The sequence below is a fragment of the Podarcis muralis genome, chromosome 13 (assembly GCF_964188315.1).
Source record: "Podarcis muralis chromosome 13, rPodMur119.hap1.1, whole genome shotgun sequence".
NCBI classification, from domain to species: domain Eukaryota; kingdom Metazoa; phylum Chordata; class Lepidosauria; order Squamata; family Lacertidae; genus Podarcis; species Podarcis muralis.
Window position 1 is genome coordinate 55,613,184 of NC_135667.1, and position 24,071 is coordinate 55,637,254.

Here is a 24,071-nt window from a genome sequence, read left to right on the forward strand (position 1 = left end):
GTAAGCAGGTATTTTCTCGTCCTTTGGACAAGGACTTCAGGCTTCATGCACATTGAACATGGCCCAGGGATGGGGCGACTTCTTCCCTCTCCTTGCTATGGTATTTGGATGGATGTTGTGAGGTGCTTTGGCCTCTCCTGTGGTCACCAAGAATATCGTGCAAGGTGTGTTGTGGGCTGCCTGATCCTTATGGCTGTCATCTCCAAATGCTATAGCACTTTTCAGTGTGTAGAGGTGGGTTTTAGTGGCAAGCAGACTGGATTTATCTCAAGATCTAGGTCACCTGGGCATCTAGAAACTTGATCCTAGTACCAGAAGTATTTTTCAGCTGAAGTCTTAGTCTTAATTTTTCAGTACTTCCAGGTGGTGGCATGATATTTTTTTTTTAAAAAAGGTGGTCAGTGCCCTTGTTTTCCCCTAGTCTACAATACATGAATTTTACGTCATTCATAGCTGTTGTTTTCTCAAGGACAGAAGAATGCCTGTTTTCACACCTTGATTTGTTTTGTACCGAGCTAAAATGTAATTAGGTGAAAAGCTATAGCTTCCCTTCTTGTTTCTTTTCTTTTTCTGAGTCTGAACTATTCCTTCTGAGCGTATCAAAGCCATTATAAATGATTTTCAGTTCCTTGGTCTTTTCTTCAAAAGACAATGTTCTGCTTAGCTCAATCACTTAGCACAGGCTCTTAAATTCACGGTTGCACAAATAATTTTTTTTGGGGGGGAGCAGAGTAACAAAGTCGCTCAGATTTTCCTGCCAAAAAATTCAAGTCAAATGGGCGTGGCAAGATGGGAATGAAGGCTGATGGGAAATAAGCCAATCTGGCCATTTTAGGCATGAAAGTGAGTGAGAGAAATACTAGTTGCATAGAAGTAAAAGACAATCAATATGGTAACTAACCCTTACCCTTGATACAGATCCTAGTTTCACTAACCTACAGATAAACATGCTTCCTTCAGCATGTCATAGATGCAGGTTCCATTTTGGAAGGAAACAGGAAGAGTTTACCCAGGCTAGATGAAGACAAAAGCTGGTTACAGAGGAGCCATGTTTCAATGCCATGCTCCATTGTTTAGTGTTTTCAAGTATGGGAACTGATCTCTCAGTACTTTTTCTCTCCACTTCTTGCTTTCTCTGCACCTGTCAGCATTGCAATATAAAGCACCCTTTCATTTTCAATGCAGTTCACCATTAAATTTTGGGAGGTGGTGAGCAAGCACTTTCCCTTGCCTATTCTCCTTCTGCCTTGCACTTTCCAACTCTGCAAACTTCCATTGCAGCTCCTTTCCTGCCCAGTCTCATTGGGCCTGGAGAAGCCGGCAACAGAAAAAAGTATGCAATATGCATTTGATAGTGAGGCTTTGGGGAGGAAAGTTCTGAGAGCAGAGGGGACACAGCAACCACACTTAGGAGGATACAATTTATGTCATTCTTTGCTTTTCTTAGTGGAAACCTATCATTTCCTCTGTTGCCAGTGCTCAGGTGTGAAAGCCCTTGCCTATGCAGCCAAAACAGCACCATTCAGGTACCAGAGAAGCTTATCAGCAGGACGGGGGAAGCCCCAAGATTTATACAGGAACAACAAATCTTTAGGTGGGGGGATATTAAGGAGGGGAATCCCCCCCCCATTAAAAAACAGCCCAACGAGAACAGAGCTCAGTCACCACAGAAAACGGAGAGGCAGTACAGTATTGGGAAACGAGTAAACCAGTCAATAGGAGGAATGGAACAGAGTATTGCAGAGGTGAGCTTAGCTGGCCGGCTGTAAAAGTGAACAGGGTATTCCATGGTGCAGTACATGTATTTTGTTGCAGGTCCCAGTTTTAGTTATGTAACAATTAAAAGGGATGGCATGGCAACCTAAAGTTTTCATTGTGTCTACTTTGTGTATCAGCTTTAGCTCTACAGTGGCAAAAAGAAATCATCATCCTCATCATCATCAGCTTTAAATCTTTATGATTGCAGGTGGGGCTCTCCCTAGGACAAAACTCTGAAATATGTGGCAGTGCAGCTGGGTGGCTTCTGCTCAGGCCCTAGGGAACAGAATAGCTTCCAGAAAGACAGGAGCTGGACCTGCTGGACAGAGAATCTAAGGGGCAAAGCTCCAGATACATCATAGCTCCACCATGATTCTAGGAAACAGCTGTCCATTTTTGTGAAAAGAAGCCATAATTTTTTACGCTTGCCTATGTTATATCATTGCTTGGTTCACATGGGTAGATTTGTATTCAGCCCAAAGTTGAGCACTTTAGTCCTATTAATTTTAGTAGGATAGAGGTTAGCTTTTGCTGGGCATTACCTGTGTACATTGGGGACTTTGTAGGACAGGAACACCCTACATAGAAAGAAGAGTTTTAATTTAATTTGATTTCTTTTATTATTCATGGCTCAGACCGAAAACATTGTGTATATCAGGGGTAGTCAACCTTTTCATACCTACCGCCCACTAATGGATCTTTCTTGATGGTAAAATTTCCCTACCGCCCACCAGTGCTCTATGGAAGGAGGATTCAGCTTGTGTCTTGGAACCCACTACCGCCCACCTAGAATCCTGAAACGCCCACTAGTGGGTCGTAGGGACCAGGCTGACAACCCCTGGTATATATGGTAAATGGCATTTTTAAGGATCAGTGATAGGCCACAAACTTTGTTTGCACACTGAAGATCTTAGGTTCGCAATTAGGTAGTAGGTGGCATGAAAGACACACACACACCTTCTCTGCCACTGAGACCCTGCCTACGGGGTTAGAAGAGCAAAGTGTTAGTGAGCTGCTGTCTGGGCAGCTTCTGGTGTTCCATATTTAAGGACACTTTCATGATTCACCAGACCTACAGTCCATCATCTCTTTGGCTTTCACTTTCCCGTAACCACTAGTAACTAGATAGCTGGAGAATTAGCTGCTGGAAATCCAGCTCTGGTCAGTTCTGCTGGGTTCTTCCCTCTCACCTCTTCACTGTGGAAGCAAAACACAAGCTGATAGCTCTCCCAAATTGCTTACTCACAAGTAGTTGCGTTAGCTGTCCTAAAACCAAGTGCTTTGACCCCTTAATCTCTGTGCACTTCCTTTGGTGTACTTTGTCAAGCTAATCTTCTTCAGTTCTTAAATGTGTACATTAGTAAGCTCTAAGTACACACTTTTGCAGATACCTGGCTGCCACCTTCTTTCCACCCCCAACAACAAAAGAAGAAAAATGCTGTAGGTGCTTTCCGTCAGGTGAATTCTAAGTAATGGTGACTGTTTAACTTGCAGCTCTTCCTGTTATTGTCTTTACAAGAGGTTCCTTGCCTCTGCCTGCAAGACAATGAAGAAGGCATCAGAGTAAAGTTAATAAATTACTTCATGAGAGTAATATGGAAAAATGGATGTACAAGAATATTCCCAATTAGAGACCTTTAGAAATATTTAGAAATATTTTCTAAATGGAGTACAATGGGAACTATTAAATCCAGCAGCACATTTATATGTTCAGCTGGTATTTTGTGTTCAGAAAGGAATACAGTGGTACCTCTAGTTATGAACTTAATTCATTCTGGAGGTCCGTTTTTAACCTGAAACTGTTCTTAACTAGAGGCGTGCTTTTGCTAATGGGGCCTCTTGCTGCTACTGCACCATTGGCACACGAATTCCGTTCTCATCCTGGGGCAAAGTTCTCAACTCGAGGTAACTCTTCCAGGTTAGCGGAGTTTGTAACCTGAAGCATTTGTAACCTGAGGCGTTTGTAATGCGAGGTACCACTGTACCACACTCTGGAGTCCTAATATGATCCACCGTGAAACTCCTCTGTGAAAATCCCGTTCCTTATAAACCCTTGATCATCTTGATGGCCCATTCTCTGCACACATTACATCTTGTCAACATCCTTCTGAAACTGTGGCTCCCAGAACTGGACACCGTATTCCAGGTGTGATGTGACCAAGGCAGAATAAGAGTGGTACTCTTACTTCCCTTGATCTGGACACTGTACTTCTGTTGATGCAGCCTAGAATAGCATCACACTGTTAAGCTTGTGGTCCACCAAGACCCCGAGATCCTTTTCACATATACTACTAGTAGGCCAGGTATCCCCCATCTTATATTTGCCTAAGCACTAAACCTTACATTTTCCCCTATTGAAATTCATTTTGTTAGCTTGGGCCCAGTTCTCCAATCTGTTAAGGTCATTTTGAATTCTGATTCTGTCTTCTGCGGCATTAGCTACCCCTTCCAGTTTGGTGTCATCTGCAAATTTGATGAACATCTCCCGAATTCCTTCATACAAGTTGTTTATGAAGATGTTGAACAACAACAGGCCCAGGACAGAACCCAGCAGCATCAGACTTTCCCCCAGGATATTGATGATGATGAATATATTATTATTATTATTATTATTATTATTATTATTATTATTATTATTATTACATACATACATACATCCATACCCCACCCATCTGGCTGGGTTTCCTCAGCCACCCTGGGCGGCTCCCAACAGAATATTAAAAACACAATGAAACATCAAACATTTAAAACTTCCCTAAACAGGGCTGCCTTCAGATGTCTTCTAAAAGTCAGACAGTTGTTTATTTCCTTGACATCTGATGGGAGGGCGTTGCACAGGGCAGGTGCCACCACCAAGAAGGCCCTCTTCCTGGTTCCCTGTAATCTCGCTTCTCGCAGTGAGGGAACCGCCAGAAGGCCCTCAGCGCTGGACCTCAGTGTTCAGGCTGAATAATGTCTAGGAACCATTAATGAGGACTCTTTGGGTTTGGTCAGTCAACCAGCTACAAACCCACCTAACAGTTACAGTCGTACCTTGGAAGTCAAACAGCCTAGTTCTCAAATGTTTTGGCTCCCCAACGATTGAAACTTGGAAGTGACTGTTCCGGTTTTCGAACGTTCTTTTTGGAAGCCAAACACCCGATGGGGCTTCTGTGGCTTCCAATTGGCTGCAAGAGCTTCCTGCAGCCAATCAGAAGCTGTGCTTTGGTTTTTGAACGTTTTGGAAGTAAAACGGACTTCCATAACTGATTCCATTCGACTTCCATGGTACGACTGTACTTTGTTCAGTCCACGTTTACCAGCTTCCTCACAATTGTATCATTGGGGACTTTGTCAAAAACCTTACTGAAATCAATAAACACTATGTCCAGATACCACCTGAGTACTGGTGAGCAATCTGGGAGAAAACCATGAGGCGACAGAGCCTTTGTTCTGTGATGGCAAACTGTGGAGTAAAGCAGCTGACAACTGCTCTTTTAGGATTTACCTCACACTCCTCTTTCTTCTGGCCAGTGTATTTAAAAGGGGGGTGGAATGAAGGTTGTGCGCATGTGTGACACAGAAAAATATTTTTGTGAGACTGTCATTACTTCAGACTCTTTTGTGCCTCTTTATACTATGTGTTTCCCGTCTCCTACATAACATGGCTTTAACAATTTTTTTAAAAAATCACAAACTATTTAGCTTGGTTCAGTTTTAAAACCACATATTCATTTGAAGGGCAATCTTAACAGGGAATTACGTGAATAACTTATTCAACCTTGACTTAATGTTCTTGAATGCCATTTTGCTTTGTGCTGCAACCTCAGCTGATGTCATTTTATGAACACCCGAGGCAACCCTTTTTACTTCCAATTTTTTTCTGCTAATACCACTTAGTGTTATTGCTGACCTTTTACCATTGGTTAACAATAAGATGTAATAAAACTAAATGTTCTTTCTAGCCTGTGGTGCTACACTTGAACTATGTCACATACATAGCCCCTAAATATGTTTACTGAGAAATAAGCCTCATTTGAGTCTGGAATGACTTACTACCTAATGTTTATGTTTCTGATTTCAGCCACAGTGTTACTTGACATTTTCCTTGAAAAACCAGCGAAACCTTGGCTCTAGATTTAGTTTAGAACTTAGTTTAGTTTAGTTTAGTTTAGAACTGCCCTGCTGGGACAACAAAATGGTCCGTCTAAAGTCCAGACATAAAGCTCAGAAGCCGGGTGAGATGGAGATGGCCACCCTCTATCTCGGGGGTGAGGAACCTTTCTGCCACATGTAGTGGCAGGAGGGTGGTCAGCAGCTTAATGTGGCTGGACATGTGGAGGACTCTCTCCTCATGTGCCCTTATCTGCACTGCATCACCCCGCCTCCTCACAAGCTTGCCTTCCTGGATGCACATGCACACTCATCCATGCACACTCATGGTGCATGGTGGAAAGCTAATCCTTTCACCAAGTCCACCCAACAACTCTTTGGAGAGTGCACAGAAGTGCACCTTCTTCCACAGCGTGCTTCCTCCAGCTTGCCAAGCAGCTGTCTGAAGGGCCGGGCAGAGGGTGATGCCATCCACACATGTCATGCCCATCATGTAAATTTAGTAGCAGGAGAATTTGGCAGCGGGGGGTGGGGGTGGGCAGGCCATGCTGAATACCCACAGAGGCAACAGGTTGCCCACATGTGTCACTACCAATGAACATAAAAATAGCCTGTTGGATCAGACCAGTGACCCATCTGGTCCAGTATCCCGTTCCCACAGTGGCCAACCAGATGTCTGTGGGAAACCAGGGAGCACATGAACATTTCTCCTCTCCAGTGATTTCCAGCCACTAATATTCAGAAGCATTGCTGACTCCAGCTTTGGAGGTTGCGCATTGATAGCCCTTTCCTCCTCTCATTTAGGTGACAGTTTTTAACAGAAAAAGCATCAGGGAGTACCGGTAACTCACTCGCTGACTTGCATAAAGGGCCAAACAAAACATGCATACCGAACATAGAGGGGTCCTTTGCTTCAGTCTGGAATAGCAAAATCACAGTATGACAACATAGGAGAACAAGATTATTATGGCAATGGCAAAGGGAAGGTGAATCTTGACTGCAGATGACATGCCTGTGAAAAAAAATTCTCTTCTAAAAAGTACTGAGATAAAAAGGAGACATATCCTCGTTTGTTAACTTGACTTTTAGTCACGCCTACCTGGTTGAGAGGACGTGGGTGGCGCTGTGGGTAAAAGCCTCAGCGCCTAGGGCTTGCCGATTGAAAGGTCGGCGGTTCGAATCCCCGCGGCGGGGTGCGCTCCCGTTGTTCGGTCCCAGTGCCTGCCAACCTAGCAGTTCGAAAGCACCCCCGGGTGCAAGTAGATAAATAGGGACCGCTTACTAGCGGGAAGGTAAACGGCGTTTCCGTGTGCGGCTCTGGCTCGCCAGAGCAGCGATGTCACGCTGGCCACGTGACCCGGAAGTGTCTCCGGACAGCGCTGGCCCCTGGCCTCTTGAGTGAGATGGGCGCACAACCCTAGAGTCGGACACGACTGGCCCATACGGGCAGGGGTACCTTTACCTTTACCTTTTACCTGGTTGAGATAATGAATTACCATAATCTCTCACACTGTTATGACATACATTTCTTTAGTTTGAGAGGAATAGCTGATTAATTCTAACTACAGCCACACAAACACCCAACGCATCAGAGGAGATGGAGGCATAGCTGAGTTCAGCACTATCCTGTTCTCTGCCCACGTTTGTAGACGAGGCCTCCTCAGTCAGGCATGGTTGGCTGCGAAGAGGAGAGACACCAAAGGGTGGCTTCTAAAATGCACACACACACACACACGTGGGAAGAGCAACTGGATGTGGAGGCTACCAGGTTGTGGTGAATGTATGTCCAGAAGACAGGCTAGGAAGTAGGATACACTTTTCCTAGTTCTGGTGGGAATTCTGGAGGTTTGGAGTGGGGGGAGGGGCGCAGCTCTGGGGTCAGGCAGGAAAACAGGGAAGAAAAGTCAAGCAAGAGCAGGCCCTGAAAATGGCTTCTTGAGTCTCTCCTCCAACTGGCAAGGGTGGGGGTGGGCGTTTGAAGCAGCTGCAGCAAACGGGGACCTCTCCTTCTGTAGGATCCAGAGAAGTGAGGTACTGAGAGAAAAACAGGTGAGTCAGACCCCCTGGGTTGTGGCTAACAAACATGAGTGATACTCAGCATAAGTGCTTTTAAAGGTAAAGGTAATGGGACCCCTGACAATTAAGGCCAGTCGTGAACGACTCTGGGGTTGCGCGCTCATCTCATTCTATAGGCCGAAGGAGCCGGTGTTTGTCCACAGACAGCTTCTGGGTCATGTGGCCAGCATGACTAATCTGCTTCTGGCGAACCAGAGCAGCGCATGGAAACCCCATTTACCTTCCCGCCGGAGCGGTACCTATTTTTCTACTTGCACTTTGATATGCTTTCAAACTGCTAGGTGGGCAGGAGCTGGGACTGAAAAATGGGAGCTCACCCTGTCACGGGGATTCGAACCGCTGACCTTTTGATCAGCAAGCCCTAGGCTCAGTGGTTTAGACCACAGCACCATTTTAGGTGGAGTGATATTCAACTTTCCCCATAAACAAAAGGTACAAAGGATCAGGGAGGTGTCATTTAGCAGAGCTCTGTACCCCCTGGGGTCAGGTTGATATGGATCCTCACCCTGATAGAATTCTCTTTTGTTGGGACAGATGGTGGTACCTGCTCTCTTCAGCTAGTTTGATGAGATCAGCAGTTGATCAATGGGCTCCTCTCCCGAGGGCCACTCTCTTGCAATTATTTCTTCAATTGCATTGATTGGATTGTGCATATTCTGTGCATATGACTTGGGATGTCACCTCCCCTAAGGTAACCAATTTAACTCATTGGGCTACATTTTCCATCATGCCTCCTGCAACCCCTTTAAAAAGTGAACCAAACCGAAGCCAAGTTTTAAAATCATATAGGCAATTTTGGAGTGAAGTGTCTTCCAAGTTCGTAAGCTAGTAGCCAGCCTGCCAACACCCACCCTGGTCATTTCCTATCGTTACAAGGAAGCAGCAAGGCTTGCAACAATCAAGGAATATGCATTTGCTTAACCTTATGTTTAAGAAAACGGTATGTTATTAAAGCCACAGTCAATATGCAAAGAGTAGAAGTAACAGGGCTTGTCCTGGTTTTATAGAAGCCAGTGTAATAGAACGTATTGAAGCTTTTCGCCAATTCTAAACTGACCTTATCTGCCTAGTCATAGAAAATGGAACATGGGAAAGTTAGAAGAAATTGGTATGTATGGCTTTCTATGGCTCAGCATGTCAGGCTTTAACCCATGTTACCTTGACTTAAACTTACAGCACTCTTCTCAAGATCAATGTAAAAATGTACCTCATTTCATGGATTGCAAAATCCAGGTCTAGAACGGTCTTTCAATTTGCTCTGGTTCCCCCCCCCCCCGTGAAAACTGACCACAAGGTTTTCAATAGGTCTGTTTCCAAATTCCATTGACATTTGACTTCTGAAGTCAGGTGTGCACATGACCTCATAACTTAATGAGGAACATTGACCTGGTGATCCTAAAATAGCGTCCACCTTTTAAATTGCTAATGTAAGTTTGCTAATTTGTTGACCCACAAAGAACAGTGACCTAAATTGTGATTTTAATGAGCTCATTGCAATGGTGTATACAGGTTCTGTGGTGATCATTAAGTGTGTAGCAACTAATAAACCTTCCAGAGAGCAAGCCAAGTGCGAACCAGCGGTTGTTTTTTTAAGACTATATCTAACTTGGGAGACCTTTTCAGCACTTGCTAAGATTAGAGAAGGCAGACAGGGGGTTCTTTGAGTTTTGTTTTTTAGCTCTTACAGTTGATACTGAGCCATATGCCTCAATAATTAGGGCACTGCAACTATATTGATTCCTTGATTGTTTACTAATACGTTTTACCAGGGCTGGACCAAGACATTTTGGCACCTGAGGTGAATTGCAAAATAGCCTCTCCCACTCCCCACCAGGGAGGAAGGGGTGAGTGAAAATCTAGATCAGAAACCAGGGAGGAATAAAGATCTGTTGTCAGGATCTGCTTCCCCTGTGGAAAATGCTGCCTGAGGCAGTCGCCTCACCTTGCCTCAAGGGTGGGCTGACCCTTTCACATCTTTCCCTGGTTTATTGCAGTGTGGTTTCTGGAAAGAACTTATTTATTCTTTGCTATAATAGTCTATATGTGCAAAGAGAATAATGAATAGTATTTGGAAGCACCCCACTTATTGTCTATCATAAAGGTAAAGGGACCTCTGACCATTAGGTCCAGTCGTGGCCGACTCTGGGGTTGCGGCGCTCATCTCGATTTATTGGCCGAGGGAGCCGGCGTACAGCTTCCGGGTCATGTGGCCAGCATGACTAAGCCACTTCTGGCGAACCAGAGCAGCGCACGGAAACGCCGTTTACCTTCCCGCTGGAGCGGTACCTATTTATCTACTTGCACTTTGACGTGCTTTCGAACTGCTAGGTTGGCAGGAGCAGGGACTGAGCAATGGGAGCTCACCCCGTCGCGGGGATTTGAACCGCCGACCTTCTGATCGGCAAGTCCTAGGCTCTGTGGTTTAACCCACAGCGCCACCCGCGTCCCTTATTATTGTCTATCATAGCATCCATCTATTTCTTTCTTTCAGACTCTAAAAGCTTTTGAGGCAGGAGTTTTATTTGGTCAGGGCCCTCATACAGAGGTATCTTGCCCCATGACCAGGACTCAGACATTGTTAGTATATGGAAAAATAATAAGAGCAAGTGGGGAACCACAATAATTAATGGTGTTGTGGAGGATGCAGACAGATGCCTAGAAAGCATTGGTTAGAAATGTAGTTGAACTGTGTGTGGCATATTGATTCCTAGGCTGTAGATTTGGACACATTTGTGGCATCGAAGCCATGCGCTTGGATTGCTTGGGTGATGGCTATGAAGAGTTGGGACAGAGTAGCTCAGTGCGTTGATTTTAGGATGTGAGACTTGAAGATGGAATAGGAATGCTGTCAGTGTGAATCCCAAAGAAACTGAGAAGGAAGTTATAAGAAAATGGATCTTATTTCTTGCATACCGGAATAATACATTTCAAGACACTGTTCACTCCTGCACTGTATTAACTGATACAAGTGACCTACATTCTACGAATAAATATTAATCGGAGGAGGAGAGAAAATCGACATTAGCAATGTTACAAGTGAGATCTGCAGCAAAATGTTGCACTGTGACCTCCCTCCTAAAAGCAGTGCTCCTGTTCGTGGTTAAAACCAGCCATTTCCTCCAAACAGGGCACTTCATTCTCCCCAGCCCTGTTCTAATTTAAATAAGAGCCTGGGGAATCTTTGATGTATAACATTAAGGGTAGAGCAATTCAAAGGGGTTGGGGCGGGGTAATCCAAGGTGGAGGAACCACCAAATCCAAAATTGTGTTAATCTGTCTATTTTCAAACCCTTCCCATTAGTCAAGGAAGTAAAACCAGCATGTGAGCTCCCTATTCTGAGTGAGTGTGTACCCAAAACCTCCTCCACAAAATTCATTTTACAGTTCTTTTTTTCATTATGAACAGCCTTTTAGCCATTATTGGAGCAGAGATCTGTGGAGAAGGAGAAGGTGCAAGATGTCTTGCCCCATGATATACTCACATGATATTTCACACTTTTATGCACCCAGAAGCATACCATTATTTAATGTTTCTTCTTGCATTTGCCTTCTGACTCTCATCCATGTTGTTTTCTCGACAGTTTTCCACCTGTCCCATAAAGTCACCAGTGTGGTTCCAGAAAGTGTCTTGCTCATTGCGCTGGGCATTATCCTGGGAGGCATTGTCTTTGCAGCAGATCATATTGCCTCCTTCACCCTTACGCCAGACGTCTTTTTCTTCTACCTGCTGCCACCCATCGTCTTAGATGCAGGATACTTCATGCCAAACCGACTCTTCTTTGGCAACCTGGGCACCATCCTTCTATATGCTGTCATCGGGACCATCTGGAATACTGTCACCACAGGCCTTTCGCTCTACGGGGTCTTTCTCACAGGAATAATGGGTAAGGCGTGGGTAATCATTATTTCATTATTAGCTATTGGCTCATGTTTTGTTGGGTTGTCCTGGGATGAGTAACTGTGGAGCTTTTGTCACATCAACTGCTCCAAGTCATGAACTTGGTACAAACCCGCTTTGCGCTGGTAGCAGCACCACAGCTGATAATTCATTACATATATTTATTGTTATATTTTTATCCTGCCCTTCTTCCAAAGAGATCAGAGCAGTCTCTGTGGTTATTCCCTTCCAGCTACACTCTCACTGCAGACCCTGTGCATTCGGTTAAGTTAGGATGATATGCATGGTGAACTAGCAGCTTCTGAGAAAACTATGATCTTTGCATTTAAAGAAGATTGCCCATCTCAGGTTTCTCATCAAGATCCGGTTGCGTAAGTTTCGAAGCCAGATTAGGCCTGTGTTTGGTTTACCCTTTCCTCTGAAGTTCCAGTAAAGATAGGCTGCCATCTTGGTAGCATTTAGGATTGGCAAGCTTCTTGATGTTTGTGTTAGGGCTCAGTTTACAATAGGTGTAGTTTTGAAATCAACTATAAAGGATTGCTTTTGCTTTCTTTTGTGTGCAGTCGGGACAGTGGCTTTTTATTCTGAAATGGAAACCATGCCCTTTAGTGCCATTGTTGACTAGGTGAATGGGCACATGCCGCTATTGTTCTTCCAATCTAGCCTTAGGGAATAGTTCTCTCACAAAACCTCAGGGTTATCATCAAGAAAAAAAACTCTTGTCAGTCTGAAGCAAACCTCAACCACACACCCCCTTTGACATTTAAACACATTCAAGGTGGGGGTGGGGTAGGGAAGAGAACCTTCTTTGCTAGCAGGTTAACTATTCCTTGGTTTTCAGTGGTGCAGTTCAGCCACTGTCACTGCAGACTGCAAACCATTGGCGAAATGGAAATGTGTTCAGTCTGCAAAATTAACATGTTCTCTGTTTAATTTTGAAAAGCTGGGTTTCACTGCTTGAATGATTCTGTGGCCAGGCTGCAAATGCAGCATGTGTTCGAGGTGGTCCTAACTGTATCTTTCCCAGCTCTAGTTACAGATAGGTAGCCGTGCTGGTCTGCCATAGTCAAAACAAAAAAAAATTCCTTCCAGTAGCACCTTAAAGACCAACTAAGTTAGTTCTTGGTATGAGCTTTCGTGTGCATGCACACTTCTTCGGATACACTGAAACAGAAGTTGCCAGATCCTTCTATATAGTGAGAAGGTGGGGAGGGGTATTACTCAGAAGGGTGGTGGGAAAGGGTGATTGGAGTAATACCCCTCCCCACCTTCTCACTATATAGAAGGATCTGGCAACTTCTGTTTCAGTGTATCTGAAGAAATGTGCATGCACACGAAAGCTCATACCAAGAACTAACTTAGTTGGTCTTTAAGGTGCTACTGGAAGGAATTTTTTCCCAGCTCTAGTTATTTTGACCTTGAAACTTCATTATCTATGTGCTAAAAAGAAGATAATTGGCATACCTGATACTAGACACTTGGAGGGGCTGGGGGTATACATCTGTTCAACGTGCTCAGGAATTAGGAGTGTCATGAATTAGACCCTTAAGACAGTGGCAGGTTTATCCAGTAACTTACATCCACACAAGTCTTAATATGGGAATAGGGTCTAAAATAAACAAGCCTAACATTTCAATGGGAAATACTGTATTTTTCGCTCTATAACACGCACCCGACCATAACACGCACGTAGTTTTTAGAGGAGGAAAATCCGTAGGCATGCCACCCGTAGGCATTCCCTCCATAACACGCACAGACATTTCCCCTTGCTTTCTAGGAGGAAAAAAGTGAGTGTTTTGGTGCAAAAAATACGGTAATTCTAACCATGATGAAACTAGTAAATCCAGGCACATGTACAGGCCCCCCCCCCCCCGCAATGCACTCAAGAAGGACCAAGCACATAAGAAAGGCAATATTAAATGCAACTCAATTCCCCACCCCAGAAAAGAGTGGCTAACTTTCTTATGAGGTTTGCTTTGTTTTTCTAGGTGACCTTCAAACTGGTTGGTTGGATTTCCTCTTGTTTGGTAGTCTAATAGCTGCAGTGGATCCTGTTGCCGTGTTGGCTGTATTTGAAGAAGTCCATGTCAATGAAGTCCTCTTCATCATTGTCTTTGGAGAGTCATTGCTTAATGATGCCGTAACTGTGGTAAGATCTTTTTCTGAAGTCCAAAGTAAAAGTAAATTCCTCAGATTTAATTCCGAACTAATGGCCAATGGACTGTAGATAATTCAGGAATGCATTGAATGACTCAGGACACAGATAAATTGGTATGAAGTAGCAGTCTATAAATTTACTTAGGTAAATATCACTGCTGTTTTACTACATAGAGGAAAAAAGGTTAGCTGTTTTCATAAGCAGACACTCAAATTCTTTGCAAATAGGCTTTCTTCCATCACAATTTAATCACAAATGTAAAATAGAAGTCTATAGATGTTGCATTTGGTAGTGTACTGTTAAAGAAATGGTGAAATAACATACAAAAAAGAAAAAACAAGAAATAGTACATATGTAGAAAGCAAAATAGAAAACAAAGAAAGATATTGTGTACATTACAAAAAATCAGGAAATTGTTATTGGTTGACAATAAAATGCTTTCTTTGATTCCTTTATGAAATGATCAATTTATCTTCCTCTTAGGTGCTATACAATGTGTTTGAATCATTTGTTAAAATAGGAACTGACAATGTGGTTGTTACCGACTGGGTCTATGGAGTGGGTAAGTCATCTTTTAAAACTTATTACATCATAAGTAGGAATCTTGTGAAAATGATGCCCTGTTGCCTCAAACACTCTTCACTTTTCCTTTCATTTGCTATTCTTGAACCTCAGTGGCACACTTAAAGGAGAGCAAAGTTGCAGCTATGGGTTAGTTAAGAAGTATAAAGATTTTCCCCACCCCAAAGCAGAACCCATATCACCGTGTTTGCTTAATTTGTTTGGTATTGGTATATAAAAAAGCTTGCTTAGTTTCAAGTGACCTGTGATCTTTTGCATGCGAATGTATAGGTCCCGCTTCTCTGCCACAAAGCAGTATTGGGAGAGAAATGTTGGAAGCTGTGTGTGTGTGTGTGTGTGTGTGTGTGTGTGTGTGTGTGTGTGTGAATAGAGGGGTGATTAACCTTTCCCTGCCATTCTCATTCCTCTGTGATTCCCATCTACCTAGGGTCTTAGCCCTAAATTATGTCGGGTTTATACCCCGTGACGGATGAGAAGCATCTGAGCAGGGAGAGTGGGAGATGCAATGGAAGGTTTTAGCACCCCCCCAGCCCCCACTAGGTGCTGACGTGCAGCAGACAGGGGATCGCTGGACATCTGCATACAGAACCGAGTGGTAATGCATGTAATTCCAGTGTTAGACAACTGAACATGTTTCCATCCTGCCTTTAATATTAAAATCAAATCAAACAGCAGTTAGCTTTTGTGCATAATGCATTACAATTAATAAGAGTTCTGTAGAAAAGTACCCTGCATTTCCCCTACAATTTAAATTAAATTTTAATTTTTTATTGTATTTATATGACACCTTTCTTCTAAGGAGCTCAAGGTGGCATACATTCACGTGTTCCTGTGTTAGCAGGTACTCTTGAATGGTACACCTTGTGCAGTTTATTGGAATGTTAACAGCCCTATTATGTTTATGTCCTTTTAAGGGCTGTCATAAAAAAAGATAAGTGAGAAGTTTGCTTGCCATTGCCAATGGGTAAAAGGCAACGATGCAGAAGGGATGGTTCATGCAAAGGCCAGCTTTGCATGAGCAGGGTTTTGAGCTGGGTTATTCTATTGATGGTTCTCTGTCTCTCAGTCTCTCTTTCTCCATGCCTTTCTTCCCTTTTAAAATCCAGCTTCCATTTTTTTCTCTCTCTTCCTCTTAAAAAAAAGTAAAGAAAAAGGAACTACCATCTTGTCTATATATTATTTGTGTGTGTGCGTGTGCTTCTACTGATTTCCAGTTTGTTTTCAGGTACTATTCAAAGTGTAGTTTTTGACACACCCCGCCCCCAAGCCTAAAGATCTGGGGCAAAGATATCTGAAAGGCTGCATTTACGTATATGAGTTTGCCTTTCTTTGAGACATGACTGAAGACTCTGCTCAAGCAATCTCGCCACCCCAACATAACTGGAGGCTGTGAGGTTCCTTTCTCTGTGCGTGGCACCACACCTTTGAAGTTGCCTCCTGAGAGGGGAGATTTTTTTATTAATATTAAGATACCAAATGAAAAACATCTTTAGTTTCACAAGCTTTAAGTTAAGCTTTATATATATTTCACATCAAGGCTTTAGGTTTTTAAGTCAGGTAGCACGGATGATGGGAATTTTAATCCAGAAACAGCTGGAGACCCAAGTTTTGGAAACCATACTTTTTAGGATCTTGTACGGCTGTTCTTAGTATCCGCTGCAGAATAGCTAATGCACTACTTGTTGCTTAACATTTATGTTCTGTTTTAAAGGCTGTTGTAAGCTACTAGAAATTTTTAGTGGGGGTGGGGAACAGGAAACAAACTTTTAAAGCAAACTAATAAGCAAAACTATACCATTCTTCCTTTGGATAGCTTAGAGTAGTATACAGAGGGTTCTTGGTCGCCTCCCTTTAAGGTGGAATACAGGATTTGCTCAAGCAAGGAAGCCTTTGCCAACCTGGAAGTCTCCAGGTGTCCTGGATTACAACTCCCATGAGCCTCAGGCAACATGGCTGTGATGGCCATTCATGGATGCCACTCTGAGCTCCATGGAGCAAGGGCATGATGTGTCCTGCCCTCAGCAGAAACTCACAAAGCAACAAGCACCTCAGTCAGCTCCACGTGCACAACTGGCTCAAACCAAAAATTAGTGGTTGACTGAGGTCTTCTTACACCAGGCTTCCTCAACCTTGGCCCTCCAGATGTTTTGAGACTACAATTCCCAGCATCCCTGACCACTGGTCCTGCTAGCTGGGGATCATGGGAGTTGTAGGCCAAGAACATCTGGAGGGCTGAGGTTGAGGAAGCCAACCTTACACCTTATCCCTCCCTAAGATCCACCTTTCCTGGCTGTGGAGTGTGGCTTCTTAAAGGGCCAAGCACCTATTTCGCTTCTGTCTGTGATGCCTTCCCTGGAATGCTCTCTGCACTGTTGGTCAGGCACTGTAGAGCAGGAGGTGCTTAATACTTCAGGTAAACCAGGCTATGGGGAAGGCACCTGAGAGCATTCAGTCTTCAGATCTGCAAAGGTACAGCAGTTAGGCTCAGGTTCAATTCTTCAGCCCTGGTTTCCATGGCTCCCACTCCTTGTCTCTGGCTATTGCTTGATGCTGGGGCCACAGGAATGTATGTAATGGGGAAAGTATCTCACCAGCAGAACACCTTTTTGGGTGTTCAGGCCCCTCAATGCAGGTGAATTATTATGATACCTGGGTATCTGTGTAACAGATCTTAGCTCCATCTCCCCAACTTCCCCAGCCACCAGATAGCAAAGACTAAAAAGTCGATAAACCAAAGTGTGTATTGTTTTTAAAAAATCAAAGCATTTTATAAAAAATCCATGTGATTCTTGTCTGATCTTGTTCTTGCAGTGTCTTTCTTTGTGGTGAGCATTGGAGGTACTTTGGTCGGTGTTGTCTTTGCATTCCTGCTCTCGCTTATCACTCGTTTCACAAAGCACGTCAGAATAATTGAGCCCGGATTCGTGTTTGTTGTCTCCTACTTGTCTTACTTGACAGCTGAGATGCTGTCACTTTCTGCCATCCTTGCGTAAGTTTCAGTTAATTAACTGGTTTTTCTTTCTATTACTGCTGGAGAAAGGGGTCATTTTAAAGCGATTGTAATGCCCAGCTGAGTTCGAAAACATTTTCTATCTGTATTAAAAAGGCAAAACCAAAGAAACTCGTGGAAACTTGGGGAGAATGTCCCAAAACTATTAGGCTTGGAAGCCATTTGAAGACCCTTGGGAATTCTATGGTTTGTTGTGCTGCAGATTACAGTAATCAAAATGATTAAAAATAGCTAAACTACCAGCTAAACCTTCATATACCAGTGGCACTAGCATAATGGGGATCGTACTGTTCCTTTAAGATACATGTAGGGAGAGTCAGGGCCCTTGCAATGTGGACTGTGTCAGGGCTGGACTATGAGCAGCACTCTTGGGTGAGCCAGGAAGCAGAAGCCATGGGACAAGGCAGGAGTCAGGCTCTTAGGGCCAACCAGGAGGCCAGGTTGAGGAGCAAGCTGGAAGCTGGACCGAAGGACATACCAGGAGGCAAGGGTCACCTATCATCTTCCATGGTTCAGTTCCCTCTTTTTTGGGTAGGGGGGACGTTTATTAGAATTTTAAAAGAGAGATAAAATATTTTTCTCAAATATCGTTTTTATCCAAACTGAAACATTAATTTTGATAAAAACACAGATCCAGAGGAAAAGAAAAGAGAGAGAGAAATAAAGGATTAAAAGAGAAAAAATAAAGTTCAGAAACTAATGAACTTCTTATTCTTCATATGTCAGCTATATATAAACATTATTCAACTCATCCACTCCAATGTAACACCCAGCAAGACTCCTTTCTATAAACCAAGATTATCTTCATTTCAGAGGTTAACTGCAAAGAGCAGCCAAACACAGATCCAATAACGCCTGACAGTTGTGGCAGTTAAACTTTTTTATTTCCATTGCCTGCCAAAGGATTTGGCTCAGGTAGGTCAGTATTTCAGAGGGAAACAAAACATTTAGGTGTAGATCTGCTTTTAGATTTCAGAATAGAACAGTTTAGTAAATATGACAATGCAAACAAGTTGCTGCAAAGATAAGTGATTAAGATGTGTGTTGAATTTCTTTCAGTATAACTTTCTGTGGTATCTGCTGTCAGAAATATGTCAAGGCAAATATTTCAGAGCAGTCTTCTACCACTGTGAAATACACCATGAAGATGTTGGCGAGTGGCGCAGAGACTATTATTTTCATGTTCCTGGGAATTTCAGCTGTTGATCCTAACATCTGGACTTGGAACACAGCCTTCATACTCTTGACGCTGGTCTTCATCTCTGTCTACAGAGTAATTGGTAAGGAAACACGTTTTCCTACTAAGAGTGGTAATTAATTTCCGCTTTTGGTCTCCTGCATGTTATATCACCGGCTGGGTGGAAAAATAAATTAGGACATTTTGCAGGTTTTTATCAGGGACCTTGTTTTCATTACTGCTTAAATTCTGCAACAAACTCTCTACAGATATGACAGTTCCAGATTTTTATGGGACTGTGCAATAGAACTGAATTGTTCTCCTCCTACTGTGAGCATCCTCCCAGCAAGAGGAGGCTGCTTGCATCTCTCCCACATTCTTAATCTCCTCTTCCTGTTGGCATTTTGATCACTAAGAAAGCTGCCAGGAAGGTGGAATCTGTACTATGTCTGCTCTAGGACTTGGCTTGGTGTGCCTTTTAAACATCTCTGGGCTCCAGGAAAATGTCCAGCCTTGTTGCTGGTGGTATTGGTTGGCGCTGGCCATATCTTCTGCTTAGAAGTGGTCCATCCCATTTTCCAGATGCTTCAGAAGCACCCATTCATCTCTTCCCTTGTGGAAGCACTTAAAGCAAGATGGTCCATCAAGGCTTTTTTGGGCAGCTGTAGGCAACAATTGACCCCCTGTCTTCCCAAAGCCAGGTAAGGAGGCGCTGACAAGGTCCTAGGGTCCTGCAGCCTCTTTCCCAAAGCCTAGATAGTGCTTTCTCAGCTTTGGGAAGAAAGGAGGGGTTCTAGGACCCTGCCAGAGCCTTCACGCCTTCTTCCCAATGCCTGGTGCTTTGCTTAACCGGCTTTGTGAAGGCAGCACAAGTGCTGGGGTGTGCATGTGTACCAGATTTTGACCATGTTCCCAATTGTGTTTGTGGCGGTCCGTTTTTGTTTGGTGTTCACAACTGGAAAAAGGACAATTGGAGGAGTGGAATGGTTCTTCTCTAGGGCAGAGATCAGTATCCATAGGGAGTGGCTCAGTAACGCTGGGTAAATAACTTTCCTGAGAAACTCTTTGACCATGTTCCCTGCCTGCCCCTGCCTCCCCCCCTCATGACAAGGCAATGTGCAGCCCCTGGGTTCCATATCAAAGTACCCTTGCAGCCCACTTGGTATGAAAAGTTGGACTGCCCTGACTTAGAGGATCAGGCTGACAGTGAAGAACCACTGCCTTCAGTTGGGCTGATGTGAGTAAACCCTGATAGCTTATCAGAAGCAGATTTAAGATCATCTTCATCTGCAGACCCAATATATGACTTTAATCTATTAAAGTTGGCTAAATAGATGAGATCTGATATCTGAGAAATTTCCAATCATCTTTTTACTAGTGTGCTGATTAATTTTCAGCAAAAATCAGAATTGCAGTTAGCACCTGAAAGTTTACCTATGGAAAGCATAAAACCCATACGATTTTGAACCCTTTTCTCCACTCCACACTAAATGTGTGGAAAGCAACGTTTAAAAAACTGGCTTCCCCACTATCTCCCCTTATCCCTCTTTGCTTTCACCCATCTTTTAAAGAAGCAGGGCAATACTTAGATTGGAATGGTTGGGAACAGGTAGGCCTTGATAGATTAAAATATTTTTATGCAGACAGTATCCCCCTACAAAAATAACAATTCCTAGCTGCCATACCAAACCTTACATAGTCATGGTACCACTTCAACCGGCTGTGAAGATTCCTGTTAAACCCAGACATTTCCACTCAAGCAAACAGGAAACTAACAGCAATGGAGCACATCTTTGTTAATTTCTCTCCACTCTCTAAGAGCATAGCTTTCTCAATTTATAAGGCTCTAATAACACTAGAATATGGCAATCTATTGTTCACAAAAATGCCATGGGAAATGGACCTAGATGTGCAAATACCAATGGTCTAGTTTCTGCAAAAATAAGAGAAGCCTGATTAAAACTTCTGTGTAGGTGGCATTATACGCCGGTGAGGCTGTCCCGAATGTGTAAGGAAGTCAATCCCAATTGTTGGAGGGGATGCATAGTCAAGGGTACATATTTCCATATGTGGTGGTGTTGAGACATCATCAAACCCTTCAAAGAAATAAGCTGAATATACAAGAAAACAACGGAAGTGTCCCCTGCACTAGCACTGCTTGGGCTTAAGATCCTGCCTGCTCCTGATTATTCCAAAGTTGACCTCTTAGCCTTTCTAATGACTGCTGCCCATATGGAGACAGCCAGATGTTGGAAAACCGGTGTTGGTCTAACAAGAGTACAGTCAATAGCACTGGCCGAGAAACTAACATGCCAGGTGAGAGCAGCAAAGGACAAACACAATCCATATTCCTCTTATATGGCAAATGTTTATTGAATACATAAATTCTTCAGGCAGTGGCAGAAATCCACCCAGCACTCATGGGAAAATGTGGCATGATCTCTTAGAGTAATCAAATGAAACTTCAACACATGGCATGACAGAAGTCTGTAATTCTGTCAGGACAAGTTGTTTATTGTTGTAACAATTGTTTTCTCAAAATTTATCTTCTTTACCAGGGAAATAAATAAAACCACTATTAAAAAAACCAAGCCCTATGGAAAGCAGTTAAAACCTTTTCAAGCAATTGTTTGGTTTCAAACAAATCCAGCAAGAGAGTTTCATGTGTGCAACTGCTGTGGATGCTCATTGCAGTGCTCACCATGGAACATAATGGGTTGTCCAGTGCAGATGAGACTGCACATGTAACAAAACACGAGGAAAGCTGGGTCACGGCAGTGTCTGTTGCATTCATTATTTGCCAGATTGTTCCTGCCATGGGCAAAATTGCCATTTCTAGGAAGGAAACGTATTTTGGCAGCAGCTTTGTGTTGTGATGTTTCAGTGGTCATGCCATTCTTAATTCCTAAGTGAATATTGTTCTGCAGGCTTTTGCTACTCTGAAACATTTGCTTTAACAGGTGTAATTCTGCAGACTTGGGTTCTAAACCACTACCGAATGGTCCAGCTGGGAATAATAGATCAAGTGGTCATGTCGTACGGTGGACTCCGTGGTGCTGTTGCCTTTGCTTTGGTAGTAACCCTGAACAGTAAAGATGTCGCAGAAAGAAACCTGTTTGTCAGCACAACAATCATTGTTGTGTTTTTTACTGTCATATTCCAGGTAATTTTAATTGTTCAGCCTTTCTGTTGCTTTTACGGGTAAAGTGCCGGGTTAGGCGTTCTTCTTGAACCCAGTATGGGAGGGATGTTTTGGCTCACGCATCCTTGTCGTGTCCTCTTCCCTTCCGGTAAAAAGCAGTGTCTGACCATCTGAATGCAGCATTCAGTGGTAAGCTGTTTGTCGTGGAATGAAATGAAATCTAGGCATGCAGACGGTGCATGCAGCTGGTTAGCAGGTGGAGGTGGGGAGAGACTGCTAGGAAGTAAAGTCTGTGAGGGCTCAATGAAGTATCAAAAGCGGATCTCAAATGTTGGCTTTATATTATGTCAGTGAGCGGGGAGTATAAAAAACTGTGTGCTCTGTACTAAAAACTTAAAACCTCTGTGTCAGACCCCCATGTATTAGTAGATCTTGAGTTAATATTTCACGAGAGAGACTACAGCAATGTTATTTGCTATTTGTAAATCCTTATCACTTTCTTTAAATGAGGGGAATTTAGAGGCAAGGATGCTATTTCTGCGTACAAGGCACACACAATATAAGTTTATGAAATTTGTTATTTAGTTTGCATATACAGTGGTGCCTCGCAAGACGAAATTAATTCGTTCCGCAAGTTTTTTCTTCTTGCGAGTTTTTGTCTTGTGAAGCACGGTTTCCCATAGGAATGCATTGAAAATCAATTAATGCGTTCCTATGGAAACCGCTTGCCAAACTGGCGGTGCGGAGAAGGACTTTTCTCCCCACCGCAAGCCTTCAGGACAGGTACGGGAACAGAGGGGAAGGCGCGCAGCGCTTTTCCTCTGTTCCCGGGGCTTGCGGTGGGAGGAGGGTTTTTCCTCCCCACCGCCAACATTCAGAACAGCATTCTGAATGTTGGCGGTGGGAAGGAAAACCCTTCTCCCACCCCAAGTCTTCAGGACAGCCATCCGAAGGCTGGCGCGGGGAGAAGGTCTCTCCGCCCCCCGCCAGGCTTCGGAGCATCCTTCAGAGGCTGCTGCCATAGTCACGCGTCACTTCTCCAGCTGGGAGAGGGTCGCGGGGCTATGGCTTCTTTAGCCCCGCGCGCGCCCTCCCGGCTGGAGAGGTGACGGGCGCCTATGGAGGCTCCTGCCATAGGCGCGCGTCACCTCTCCAGCCGGGAGAGGGTCGCGGGGGGCTGCTTTACAGCCTTCCGAAGCCTGGCGGCGGGAGGAGGTCTCTCCGCCCCACCACCAGCCTTTGGAGGAGGTCCGAGGACAGTGGGGAAAACACGCTGCGCTTCCCCGCTGTCCCGGAGATTTCCCTATGGGCTTTCGTCTTGCGAAGGAAGCCCATAGGGAAATTCGTTTTGCGAAGCGCCTCCAAAACGGAAAACCCTTTCGTCTAGCGGGTTTTCCGTCTTGCGAGGCGTTCGTCTTGCGGGGCACCACTGTACATTGATCATTAAAGTGATTGTATTTTAGACCAGTGTGGCCTTCATTTAAAGACATGCGTTCCAATAGATGCAGGACAAGGCTGTGACAGGACATGGACTAGTGATAAACAAGTAGTTTAGAAGCTGGTGGAGTGTGGTGGGAGACACTGCCCAAAGTTCTCTAAGGGTTACAGGTTACAGGGTTGTTGTTTTATTTCACCTGAACAGTATAACTCAGTGGTTGTATCTGATGCTCCTCTACTCATGACTGAGATGTGGAAATTGCATGAGGGATGTGGTGACATATGCCATGCCAGTCGGGAAGGAACCCACTCAGGTCTCCCATTCCAAACATTTTCAGAGTGGCATAGAACATGTCCATTTAGAAGGACCAGCCACCCCTAGCCCAAGCAGCTTATTTCAGAATAAAGGACCTAACAGGTGAGCAGAGATGCTTGCACATTATGCGATTGCACAAGCTTGTTACAACTCAGTGTGTCAGATCCACCCACTCTCAGATCTCAGTCTGCTCATCCATGTGGTGAAAACATCTGGTGATATTTCTTTCATCTTTGAGATTTTTAGTGTCTGTAATACATGCACAGTCTTCTACTGTATTGTTGCTTTTAATTAAGGTGAGAGTAATTTGTCAGTTTTCCCTCCGCAGGGTTTGACAATCAAGCCTTTGGTGCAGTGGTTGAAAGTGAAAAAAAGTGAGCAGCGAGAGCCCAAGCTGAACGAGAAGCTCCATGGCAGGGTAAGCA

General features: G+C 43.9%; 1 protein-coding gene and 1 long non-coding RNA gene across 3 annotated transcripts in view; one reads left to right on the top strand and one right to left on the bottom strand.

Moving 5' to 3' along the window:
• The window catches only part of LOC144325173 (uncharacterized), a 104,479-nt gene that overhangs the window by 16,495 nt on the left and 63,913 nt on the right, over positions 1-24,071 (bottom strand). The gene's annotated exons all lie outside the window — the stretch shown is intronic.
• Positions 1-24,071, top strand: part of SLC9A3 (solute carrier family 9 member A3) — a 52,157-nt gene that overhangs the window by 10,644 nt on the left and 17,442 nt on the right. For both annotated transcript variants that reach the window (XM_028702810.2, XM_028702809.2), the window contains exons 2-8: positions 11,508-11,810; positions 13,813-13,973; positions 14,466-14,544; positions 17,376-17,553; positions 18,634-18,854; positions 21,712-21,914; positions 23,975-24,064. In XM_028702810.2, the coding sequence (XP_028558643.2) occupies positions 11,508-11,810; positions 13,813-13,973; positions 14,466-14,544; positions 17,376-17,553; positions 18,634-18,854; positions 21,712-21,914; positions 23,975-24,064 (1,235 nt within the window). The remainder of the gene's footprint in view (positions 1-11,507; positions 11,811-13,812; positions 13,974-14,465; positions 14,545-17,375; positions 17,554-18,633; positions 18,855-21,711; positions 21,915-23,974; positions 24,065-24,071) is intronic.